General features: G+C 40.7%; 1 protein-coding gene and 1 pseudogene across 1 annotated transcript in view; both read left to right on the top strand.

Annotated features, from left to right (window-relative positions):
• Positions 1–4,757: 4,757 nt before the first annotated feature.
• On the top strand, positions 4,758–6,894 carry LOC127532679 (nicotinamide riboside kinase 2-like; annotated as a pseudogene).
• Positions 6,895–7,678: 784 nt separating this feature from the next.
• LOC127532680 (zinc finger HIT domain-containing protein 1-like) overlaps positions 7,679–13,169 on the top strand; it is an 11,626-nt gene continuing 6,135 nt past the window's right edge. Inside the window, exon 1 of the mRNA XM_051944688.1 lies at positions 7,679–7,923. Within this exon, the coding sequence (XP_051800648.1) occupies positions 7,899–7,923 (25 nt within the window). The 5' untranslated portion in view covers positions 7,679–7,898. The remainder of the gene's footprint in view (positions 7,924–13,169) is intronic.

Below are 13,169 nucleotides of genomic sequence, written 5' to 3'. Positions count from 1 at the left end.
CATCTTGGTGTCGTCTGTCTGCCACGAGAGAATCTGCTTCATCAACTGCCTTCATTTAATCAGTGTGTGGAACCTAAAATAAAAACCGGGATTGAATCTTCAATGAATATCTTCTGTCCAGAAGACAAACCAAAACCAGTCTAAAACTAGTCAGAGCCAGTTTAAAACCAGTCTAAAACTAGTCAGAACCAGTTTAAAACCAGTCTAAAACTAGTTAGAACCAGTCTAAAACTATGCGGAACCAGTTTAAAACCAGTCTTTGAGAGCAGTCCCAAAGAACTGCCTGTAATCCCAATCATAAAACTGGTTGGAAGGAAAACATGGATGCTAATCTGGATTTATATGAGGTAGGATTTATAACTAGTATTGGTAGTATTAATAGTAATGCTACTACTAGTGGTAATACACCAACTACTGCTGCTGATACTGTCACTGCTACTACAACTTGTAATACTAGTACACATGCTGATACTACTTCTACTACTCTAACAGCTATTTATACTACTACTGCTGCTTGTACAACTGAAAAAAGAGCCAAAAACTCTTCTTATGAAAAGTCATTCCAAGTTTCCTTGTCTCAATCGTACAACGTAGTGTGCAACTGTATGAAGTGAGTCGGCAGACTTGTTTCTGTTTTCACTCCGTCTACATCAACGGAATGTTCTGAAACTTTACCCCACTAGCTTAGCCTCGTAGCACGCAGCTCAGAGGGGCGTGGCCTATCTACTGATTTATATCTATGGTCCTATTAGTAGGGAGGTCAAGTGACTTTTGACTTCAAGTCATGATGCAAAGGTCTTCTTTGGTATGGAAGTACCTTAGGGTCATACAAATAAATTTATCCTAAGACACAAGTGAGATCATGCTTTGGCCACCAACCATCCTTGAGATGCCCATATCTTTGCTTCTGTTACAGCTATAATGATAAATTTGCTATGATAAATTTCGTGTCAAAGTGTACATTTTTGGGGTCAAGGAATCCAATAAAATAATTATTTTGGAAATAATTTTTTTTAAAAAGTAAAGATTTTAAGTTGAACATCTGGATGGAGGCTGATAAAAGTTGACCTCCCTTCATTTCTCTGGAGTGACTCCATGGATTTTAGGGATGCTGGTTAAAGACCTGGGACCTCATTTATAAAGCTTGTGTATGCACAAAACAGGGCGAGAAAGTGGCGTAAATCACAACCTTTGCGTAGAAAGTGGCGTACGCTGTGTACGTTGTGATTTCTAAAAACAAGCTTGGCGTGAGAATGTGCACACCGGTGCACCAACTTTGATGCTTGCTTAAGCACATTTTGGAGACAGAGGGAACGGCAGTGATGGAGGGTGAAGTGGTGAATTGAAACCAGATTGATCTCAAACCTTTATTGTTATCACATATTAGACTTGTAGAGCCGGATAATCATAAACCCTCATTGTTGTAGATGCTCATATAGTGCGTCATTCGGCCTACGACTGTATTTGCAGAACTATGTTCATATATCAAACTTTCATCTTCAAATGATATAGAGCGGTGAGTGGCACTGATTGATTACCAATTTGGAAAAGGCATGTGACAATCAGTCCAATCGCTGATCAAGCAGATAAATAGCGGGTGACAGCCGTGCGTAATGTGGCACAGTGGATGAGCTGGCATTGCTGGAAGATCACGTTAAGAATGGAGAGAGATTTTAGGGTCACGGGGATTTCCTGGACGATGACTGGCTAATAAGCAGATTCAGATTCCCTAGAGCAGTACTCTTGGATCTATGTGCTGAACTGGGCCGTCTTAGACCGACCCCCCCGCCCAAACCATCCCGGTACAGACACAGGAGCTGACGACTCGGGGGTTTCTGGAGACACCGGCTCCTTCCAGCGTTAAGTGGCCGACAGGTATGTGTTTAATATGAAGAATATATGAGGTTACATTTGTTGTCTAAATCCTATCTGGGTCTGATCTACAGTTAAATGATGTCCTTTAGGTCTGGATATCACAACCATCCCTCAGTGCAATAATACCAGCTGTTTAGGATGACATTATAAACATGACCAGTCAGTACATCAGGTTTCCTTACACTGTGGGTGAACAGGCCAACATTAAACGGAAATTTGCAGCAATGTCCGGTTTCCCAAATGTAATCGGCGTAACTGACTGCACTCATGTTGCTGTAAGGGCTCCAAGTGAAGATGAATTTGTCTGTGAACCGAAAAAATGCACATTCAGTCAGTGTATAAATTATTTGTACATCGGACATGATCATAACAAATTTAGTGGCAGGGTGGCCTGGGTCAACACATGATTCATTCATCCTGACGCACAGCAGTGAAAAGACTGCAGGGGGCGCTGCGTGAAATGCCGTGGATCAGCAGCTTATTTCTATACAGATACATTCATGAGTTACTTTGCATTGACCATTCATGGTAAAATGTGGGTGTGTTGTGGGCGGAATGTGAGGTGGATCCACCTGTGCAATCTTCCAGCTGGTGTGTGATTTATCAAGAAATTGCGTGCAGCTGTGCTTACACACAGTTTTATAGATCAGAGGTGAAGGGCAGACGCCCATTTCAGATTTTCAGCATACACAAACTTTAGTATGGATCCTACGCAATGTTTTATAAATGAGGCCCCTGATCTTCTAGTCGTCTTCCTTCTCGTCGCTGTAAAAAGTCACTCCATCCTCGCTGACTTCAACACCTCTTCATGACAGCTTGTTCTGCCTCTGACCTGGTGGAAACTCCAGAAACTCAGAAAAACTGTCGAGACTCGAATTTTCAAAAAACTGGACGGGCGGAGGAAGTTCCCAAGTAGTTCACTGTTAGTTTGAACCTTCAGACAGTCTGAGGACTGAAGTTTTAAAAATTTCTCAGTACTTGTGTGTTAGTTTGAACTTTGTGGTGAACAGAAGCCTTAAAACTTGTGACCATGAGTCTTGATTTCACATTTAGACCATCCATCTGAGTTCTTCTCAGACCTTCACCTGTGGGTTCTTTAGAAATCCTGAACAAACTTTGATTCTCTTCACTGAACAGTAAAGTTTGTGGAGATCAGAAGGTAACATTAGTTTGATCGATGCCTTCAACTACTAGTAGACTTTATCTGGAAAGCAGTTTTCTGAAATGAGTTCTTAGTAAATCTGTCCACAGTCAAACCAAGAACACAGAAAGAGGAAATGTTTGAAGAAACAACTTGTTTTCATTTCAGACTAGAAAACGCTTTAAGACCTTTATCTGTTTTTGCTCTTTTTCATCGTTTTATCGTCTCTTCGGTTTAATTTGATCTTCTAAAGTCTAACTGGGGTCTTTTCTAATGTTTTGTCTTTAGTTTGATTCTTATTAAATCTTTAGTTTTGCTCTTTTCTCACATTTTATTCTTTTCTGTCTGATTTAATTTTGAAATGTTTTGTCTTTTTAATGTTTAATTGTTTTTTCAAATGTTTTATCAGCTTGTTTGATAAATTTCCTTTTCTTTCCCAATGTTTAATTTTTAGATTAAATCTTTAAGGTTTTTCTTTTTAAATGTTTTACCACCTTTTAATGTTTAATTTTCTTTTTAAATGCTTTGTTGTATTTCCTGTTTAATTTCTATTTAAAGTTTTGTGTTTGAGATTCAATTTTTTAATTAAATGTTTTGTCTTTTTAAAGGTTTAATTTTAAAAATATTTCATCTTTAATGTTTAATATTTTTGTTTAAATATGTTGTTTAATGTCATAATTAAATATTTTCTGTTTAATATAATTTCATTGTATTTAGTCTTTAGTTTTCTCTTTAAAAGTTTTATTGTATTAAATGTTTTTTCCTGTGATTTAATTGCTTTTTTTAATGTAGTTTATTTCTTTAATCTTTTTTTCTGTCCAGATTTGAACCCCAACCTTAAAAATGAGTCAAACCCTTAAATCACAATCATGAGTTCATCACTTATTCAGTTTATCAATTCAACTTTATTTGTTTAGAACCTTTCACACAGATGACAAAACTAAACAAGCAAAGAGAAAAAATATGATTAAAACTCAAAAACATATTTAGAAGAGATCAAACATGGTAATAAAACGTGTTCAGGGGATGGAGGGAGTTTATTGAAGTCTTCTTGGGCTCACACAGTAAATCATTTAAAATAAAAACTTGATATTCAGTCTAAGGAAACTGCAGAGCGACAGAAGAACCAACAATATCTCCCGTTTTCTCCTTTAATGAGTCGACTCTTCTGGTGCTTTCAGACCAAAGAACTGCAGACTCTTCACAACCTGCTCAAACTCTTGGTCCAGGACCTCACCACACGGGTCAACAAGGTTTCCTTCTCATTTCTACTCTGAAGCTCACCTTCTCCTGCTCAAACTGCTGACAAATGTTTCTGCTGCTCTAAAGTCTGGTCTCCAGAACTTCCTAAAAACTCTCAAAGTCTCTTCTGCTGCAGGTTGCTTTGTAGAACTGTTCCAGAAAACCTCACTCAACCACATGGAGGGGCCTCAAGATAGTCGTCCAAATGAAACCAGACAAAAACCAAACTAGCACAACCCAAACGCTAAAGTCTCCTGCAGCCTACCAGAGAAGCTCTTTAAACAGAGAATCAGGACAGGAACGCTTACCTTCTGGACAACCAACGTTGGTTCACAAACAACCAAAAACCTCTAAAGACTCACTACAGCCAAGATAAAGACACAACTCAGCTGCACCAAACCCACTAATCACTGCACACATTAGCACCATGTGCTAACTGTGGCTAAAGAACGCCTAAAGAACAAACTAAAGCAACGGAAGAAAACCAGGTTCAGTGAAGAGAAGCAGAGGAAATGTTTGACTGCAGACATAAAGCAGGAAGACACTGAGCTGCTCAGGTGTTCCTGATGACACCAAGCAGCCACCTGGACAGCCAATAGGAACACAGCTTACTGGAAGTCCAGAGGGCTGGCTTAGTGAAGGAAATTTAGTTTAAAGTTGAAGCAGAAAGTTAACAAAGAAAGTTGAAAACCACCTTCTGATCCCTGAAATCTCTGAGTTTTCACACAAAGAACGCCTGAACATGTCAAACCGGTTCCATAGTAGAACCTTCACTGTAAAAACATCATAGTATGGTGTGTTGATCAGAAAACATTACAACCAGCTGTTTAGGGTCGCCAAGGAGCAAAAACAGGACAAACGCTGGTTTCCAGGGGTTGAAAGAGTAAGTTTACAACAACACAACATGTGAGCAGAAAAATCACAAAGTCTGTCTTTAGTTCAGCTGAAAATATGAGTTTTTGTCTTTTTTATTGACCAAACTTTTCAGGAAGTAGATGAAGAATAACTAAAGCTCTCATGTAGAAGTCCAACTTCTTCTGGATCCTTGTGGAGAGTTTAATCTTCGAGTTTGTAAAGCTGTTGAGTTTTTAGAGTCACATGGATTGTTTTGACATTTAATAACCGAGTCCTGAAATAAAATTACTGTTGTGGATTTCTGTCATTTAGTCTGGACTAAACAAATAACAGCATAAATCTCAGACGTCTTCATGAGGAGTCTGGATTGAGGTTTCTCACCTGATAATGATCAAAACATGAAATTTAGGTTGGTTTAAAGGAATATTCCACCTTAAATCTTTGAATGTTGACCTAAAAGGTTGGTTTCAGGAAATATTCCACCTACAAGGTCCTCACACATCCACCTTAAAGAAACATTCCACCTTAAATCCCTGGACATGCACCTAAAATGTTGGTTTAACAGAGTATTCCATCCAAAATCCTCACAGAGACCTGAGGGGCTGTTAAAAGGAATATTCCCCCTCAAACCTCCACTAGGGCAGTCTGTGTAGCAGCGACAGCAGAAAGAGGTCCTCTCTGGGTGGAAGAACGGCGTCTGAGTAGCAGCTCTTTCTGCTCTGACCTTACTCACTAAACTCAAGGTCCATGGAGGACTCCAGTAGGTGACGTTTCCTGCTGCAACCTTCTCTTTTTCAGCTTTCTTCCACATCTGATCGCTCCTGACCTGGTTTTTGTTGACGTTTTTGACCCTTTTTCTGAGCTTTGACCGATCAGAGAACATGAAATACATCATCGGTATCGGTGGCGTAACCGATGGAGGGAAAACCAGCCTCACCAACCGCCTGATCAAGAACCTGTCCAACTGCTGCTGGTCCATCAGGATGACTTCTTCAAGCACCAAGATCAGACTGAAGTTGGTGAAGATGGCTTTAAGCAGTACGATGTCATCACTGCTCTGGACATGGACGCCATGATGAGGAGGATCTACGCGTGGCTGGAGAACCCGGTGAAGTCTGAGAAGTCTCATGGCGTTAATAACAGCCTGGACACAGAGATGGTCCTGAAGGAGGAGGAGGAGACTCACATCCTCACTGTGGAGGACTTCCTGCTTCACACCTACAGGCCTTTGATGGACGTGCTAAACCAGCGTTACTTTATTTACATCCCATATGAAGAATGCAGAAAGAGGAGGAGCTCTAGGAAGTCCACGGTACCAGACCCCCCCGGCCTGTTCTACGTCCACGTCTGGACCATGGACCTGCAACACAAGAACATCTGCTCACTGTGGAAGATTACTGAGAGCAGCTTTTAGTGATTTCTATGCAGAACACTGATGTTTGCTGAGCTGTGAACTATTAAATGACTGAAGAATATGGAGTATTGTTCCTGTTTATTGTTGTTCTCAGGTTTACTGTTAAATGTACAGAGTGCTGCTTAATGTATTTTATTGTATTTTAAAATTACTGCACAGAACATTTCAGATTATTTTAGCACAGATCAAGGGTACAGATTGCTGTTGTTCACTGTGTATTGGGTAGAACTCATTTTGATTCAGACTGATTAGCACACAGAACCCTATGATGTTTATGGTTTACAGCTGAGAACTAGCTGCTAAAAGTCCAGAATATTATTTCTTATTTTAGGTGTGATAATTGTCAGTAAACATTCTAAGAAGTGGAAATTAACAGGGTTGTATATAGAGCTGTTCTTGTACAATATTTGTCTCTTAACTGCCCTCAGGATTCTGTGGTTGAGCTAACAGTTTTACAGAACAGGCAGATGCTGCAGCTGAATTCACATAAAAAGGAAACAAGTCCATCAGAATTTGAATGTTAACAGTCCAAAATGAAAAGGTCATATACAGCTTTACTACTGGGTTAAAGAGACAAAAAACCATGAAAAATACTTTGGAAAAGCCAGAGGTTGGTAGCAGCTTTCATTTTTTATTACAACTTTTCAGTGCCTCTCAAAATATCTGTTGTACCCCCCTGGGGCCCCCTACTAAAATGAATCTGGATCCACCCCAATGATGCTGCCTCCACCATGCTTCGCATCATGATGCTGCCACCACCGTGCTTCACATCATGATGCTGCCACCACTGTGCTTCTCAAAATTTCTCCAGAATGACTCAAAGCTGCACAAGACAAGATGAAATCAACTTAAGTCATTTACAAATGGCAAAAACTTTGAATCCAAAATGAATCAAAACTTCAGAAATGATATCGGCAATAATCTAAATAATCCACGGATCAATCAGCAGTGAAATCAGTTTGTTTAGTGACTTTCTAGATTTAGTTTTCGACACAAACTGAGGGAAAATCCAACTTTAGATCCACATAAACTAAATCAGGAAATAAGCTCAATCTTGTAATTAATTAACTTTTCTTTTCGCAGGGAGATTTAATTTGAAGAAGTTGGAAGTTTTCATGTTCTCGTGTTTCCTGAAGCTGGAGGCCGGAACGCGATCAGAAAATAGCACCGTGTCGCTCGCCGTAGAAACGGAAACTCGCCGCAGCGCTTTTCAGGAACCCGTCAATACACAGAATCGTGATTAAATCAGGTTTCAGTGTCCATGTGAACGCTTCAGTAGCTTATCGGTGCTGTCGGTGTTAACGGGGCTGCTGTGAACCAGTTTGCGCTTCGCCAGGTTTGGAGCTGCGCGGCCGCCGTACAGCAGACAACATGGTGCTGGAGAAGAAAGGCTCCGGTAGGTTCAGGATCATTTTCTACTAATTAACCCATATAACGCTGCAGATGGTTCAGAGAAATGTACAGATTTAAGGTGTGAAAACGGATGTGACTACTTCGTCCTTCATGTGGGGGGTTCACTGAAAAAAATTTCAACTTTTAGCGAAACTACGATTTTCTGAAGGATGTGTCTTGTTGTTGACGTGGAAGCTAAACGTTTACTATCAGAACTCACCAGCAGCTTATTCGGCGTATAAATAATTCATTTTTAAAAAATGGTTTTAAAAATGCTATTTAAAGAAGACTGGTCGCCCAACATAAGACGGCTCCTCTGCGTTTAGTTTAAGCGGAACACCCAGAAGGATTCTGGGGGTTTTGTTGCCAGAAGTGGGTCCAGCTATCGGCCGAATTCATCTTACCTCCAGACAGGTCAGGAACAGTTTCAGGAAATGTCGCGGAGGCTTCAGATGCAAAAAGAAGAGAAATGAAATTTCAAATCAACGTTTTTTACAACTAAGTCTGGTCTGAATGTCAGACAACTTCTTACGAGTATACCTTCTGGGACCGAGACTGATCCAGTTGGGTAAAGTTGGAAAGATATTCACAGCATCAATAACTCATGAGATATAAGTTGTCAAAACATAAACAATACCTCTTTCAAATCGTTGTAAGCTAGACAATGCACTACAAGGCCAATTTTATCAAAGGTCGCTGTCTTTACAGCTGCAGAAATAACATTGGTGTCTGTGCGCAGCTGGCGGTGTGACAGTGAACAGGGACCGTCTGCAAATTGCAAAACCGCGAAAAGAGACACTACACAAATATTCAATAACTTCACTCTGACACACTGTAGAGCCACCAAAATCACTGCAGCCATGAATGGGCTGTGGCTGGTCATACTACAACTCTTGCTTTGGTGCTAATTTAAAAATAAGAATTATGAGGATTTTTTTTATAATTTTTTATTATTATTTTAATATTAATAATATTCAATAACTTCACTCTTATACACTGTAGAAAAAAACCTGACAGTCTGACCAGGGTATTAATCCAATGACGTTCATAGCATTGTTGAGGGCTGTTTTGGAGTCTGGCAAATGCAAATGTTGCAAAATTTTTCTCACCTTTGTCTGCGTTTTTTTTCTCCCAGTTGACTGAGAAACTGCTTTAAGAGCATGTACAGAGCATCTGTGTAGCACCGTAGACGTTCTGAGATCCTCCATGTCTTCGGTGTAGAACAAATGGCCAAAGCCCTGTCCTAATCCCTGACAATGCTCTCCCTGTAGAACAATAGAAGGACACTTTGAAGTAGTGCCCAGCTGGAATCTGTTTCACCTTCATGTACTCGTAGTTTTGTGTACTGTGAGAGTTTTCAGAGGAACTGCATTAACCAGAATGTGATTGGTGGTGCAGAAAGAGTAAGACAGTAGTAAAGGAGTCTTTTGGTCTGACCAGGAACTTTGGACCAACACTACCTGTAGCATGTAGCTGTAAGGTCAGTGGGCTCTTCTTTCTCAGGTGTTGCACAGTTATATCTGTTCCAGAGTACATCTGTACAGCAAAAGGTCAACTTCTGGGTGCTGTATGTACCCTGGCATCTTGTGAAACATGCTATCACATTCCTTCATTATATTCAGAGGGAGGTACATCTCCATGACAACATCATGAATTCTTCTCCCTTTTCTAACCTCTGAACTGATCACTTTTAATTCATTTTTATTTAGACTTCGGGTTATGTTTCCTGAAATCAGTTCAACAACAGGTGTTTTTTTAAGTTTACTGTAGGTTAGCTTGTTCACTCCTGCACCAACTATGGAGGTATTTCAGGTGCAAAATGTTTGAGCACCTGTAACATCGAATTTGTAGTTGTGTACATTGAATTTGTATGTGTATCAGCAAATCTGATTTCCCACACTCTGAGTTGTGTACTTGTAAAATAATTTTTTGTATGTGTCGATTTTTTTTTCTTACCCACAAATACAACACAAAAATACACATTCACAAAATCATAATTACAGGTGCACAAATCACATTTACAGGTGTACAAATCACATTTACAGGTGTACAAATCATATTTACAGGTGTACAAATCCTTCTCTACAAGTCACATATTTCAACACTGACACGCTCACATTTTGCACCTATTGTTGCAGCACACTAAGTGCAAAACATACTTGTGCACCTGTATTGTACGAAGTGAAGCTGAGGTGAGAATTTGAATATGTGCAAATCTGAATGTGAACTTGTGAAATAAGTATGTGAAATAATTTACCACCAAAATACACAAATTGCTACTTACAACCACTCGAATCCTCCCCACGAGTCACACATTCTCTGTTTTCTACAGGTGCAAATCCGAAATCGTACTTCCGGTCCCGCTGAGATATTTGGTGCAAAACTACAAAACGATCCGATCTGTGTATAAATTCTATGCTCTGAGATTGACAGACTTTTCGGCCAGTCAGGGAGACGCTTTGCCCGCCCAGCCAATCAGAGGTTTTTATTCCGTCTGAGGTCGCTTTATCGACTTCCGGGTGTGGAATTTCACGATGGAGAGAGTGTAGGGAGTTCTTGTTTTGGACGGCTGGTCTGCTCTAATCTCTATAATGCGCATTTCCCAATGACTCAAATAACTTATCCATTCCTCCTAGTATATTGAAATCAAAGCCTACATCAGTGGTCGGCAACTGGCGGCCCGCGGGCCAAAAGTGGCCCGTCAGGAATAATATCTGGCCCACCAGATGATTTTGAAAATTTGATTTGGCATGGAGCCAAGCCAGTCCGTCTCCCCAACACGAAACTCGCGTTGTCGGCTGCTGCCGGGCATTTCCGCGTTTGCACTACTGGTCGGACACAGTTGTACCAGCCAGATTTCACTGAGCAACACGTGTGCAAAACGTGTGTGTGTCTCGGGAGTCATTTTTTAATACATCTGTGATCAGAGACGTGTGTCCCAAGCAGCGGCGATCAGCTGTAGAAGCTCCGCTGCTCGCGGTATCGCCAGCCCCCCGCCGCTCGCGGAATCGGAGCGCACCCGCCCGCAGGTTGGCCCGCTGTTCGATTGTTTACAAACATCTACTTGCCGACCCCTGGCCTACACTCTCTCCATCGTGAAATTCCACACCCGGAAGTCGGTAAAGCGACCTCGGACGGAATAAAAACCTCTGATTGGCTGGGCGGGCAAAGCGTCTCCCTGACTGGCCGAAAAGTCTGTCAATCTCAGAGCATAGAATTTATACACAGATCGGATCGTTTTGTAGTTTTGCACCAAATATCTCAGCGGGACCGGAAGTACGATTTCTGATTTGCACCTGTAGATTTCTGATTTGCACCTGTAGAAAACAGAGAATGTGTGACTCGTGGGGAGGATTCGAGTGGTTGTAAGTAGCAATTTGTGTATTTTGGTGGTAAATTATTTCATACTTATTTCACAAGTTCACATTCAGATTTGCACATATTCAAATTCTCACCTCAGCTTCACTTCTTACAATACAGGTGCACAAGTATGTTTTGCACTTAGTGTGCTGCAACAATAGGTGCAAAATGTGAGCGTGTCAGTGTTGAAATATGTGACTTGTAGAGAAGGATTTGTACACCTGTAAATATGATTTGTACACCTGTAAATATGATTTGTACACCTGTAAATGTGATTTGTGCACCTGTAATTACGATTTGTGAATGTGTATTTTTGTGTTGTATTTGTGGGAAGAAAAAAAAATCGACACATACAAAAAATTATTTTACAAGTACACAACTCATAGAGTGTGGGAAATCAGATTTGCTGATACACATACAAATTCAATGTACACAACTACAAATTCGATGTTACAGGTGCTCAAACATTTTGCACCTGAAATACCTCCATAACCAACGCTCTTACAGTTCTCCCTCTTCTTGGGTTTGCTGCTGCTCTGAATTTTCTTTCGCTTGTTTTGTGGGTCCTTTTTCCTTTTTGTAGCACCAGTATCTTAACCTGGGCATCCCCCACTGGCTTGTTATTCATTCTAAAGAAATATTTGCATTGTAAGAAGGGAATGTACAGACAGCACTGATGTTTAAATGTGGGCTGTTCATTTTCTGACTGTGAGGACATTTGCTGGCTCTTGAAGGCAAGAGTACAACAGGGATTGTTCTGGTGGAACCTGCTGAACAGGACATCGGTCCAGGGTGGCCTCATGTTTAGTGAACCAGGCAGTGGAACAATTTTTTCCAATTCTTTTTATTCACTGTAATCTTGAACTTTTTGGACACCACTGGCAGTTTCCTCCACTGATGTTTGTCTCCTGTCTGTCCATGCTAAAGTTGGCCTTCTCTCTGCAGTGTTGGCTTTTCTCTTTCTTTCTCATCAGTCTTGTTTCCATCTGATTCTTCTTCCTGTACATGTTCTTCTGTGTCCTCGTCTGATTTCTGTTGGACATCATGGATCATTCTGAGTGACTGGTTCTCCGTCCCACTGTCCTTACATGCCTCACTGTGCCTCATTAATGGTTCCTTAGTCACACATTTTTTTTTGTTCCATGACCTCCCATAATTTCATTCAATTGCTGCTGTTTGGTAACTAAATCCCTCACTCCATTGCTGTTTTTGGAGTGACATTGTTTTGATTATCCTGACTAAATATTGCTGTAGACGGTTCAGACCATGTTTTGGAGGAACAGCCTGTATCTCTGTTTGCATTGTTAGAACTCTTCATGGTTCTGCTCATTGCCCATAGGTCTTTCCTATGAGCTCTGCTTCCTTTTTCTGACTCTTCCCATTGTCTTTAAATTGCACCCAACCCTGTGAAAATGACACAAGCAAAACCAGAACTTTTTATCAAGATAAAGTGAGTGGTCCAACAAGTAAAGATGCAGTAAAACATGTAGTTGTAGTATGACCAGCCGCAGCCCATTCAGGCTGCAATGATTGTGGTGGCTCTACAGTGTATCAGAGTGAAGTTATTGAATATTTGTGTGGTGTCTCTCTTCACTGTTGCAGCAGTTGTGCTATTTGCAGACGGTCCCTGTTCACCGTCACACCGCCAGCTGCTCATAGACACCAATGTTATTTCTGCAGCTTTAAAGACAGCGACCTTTGATCAAACTGGCCTTGTAGCACATTGTCTAGCTTACAACGATTTGAAAGAGGCATTGTTTATGTTTTGACAACTTATATCTCATGAGTTATTGATGCTGTGAATATCTTTCCAACTTTGCCTAACTGACTGATCCTGTCTGTCTACCTGTCTGTCTATCTACCTGTCTACCTGTCTGTTTGTTTGTCCAT

Source organism: Acanthochromis polyacanthus, chromosome 24 (assembly GCF_021347895.1).
Source record: "Acanthochromis polyacanthus isolate Apoly-LR-REF ecotype Palm Island chromosome 24, KAUST_Apoly_ChrSc, whole genome shotgun sequence".
NCBI classification, from domain to species: domain Eukaryota; kingdom Metazoa; phylum Chordata; class Actinopteri; family Pomacentridae; genus Acanthochromis; species Acanthochromis polyacanthus.
Note: the sequence above shows the minus strand (reverse complement) of the source record. Positions and strands in the feature narration are given on the sequence as shown.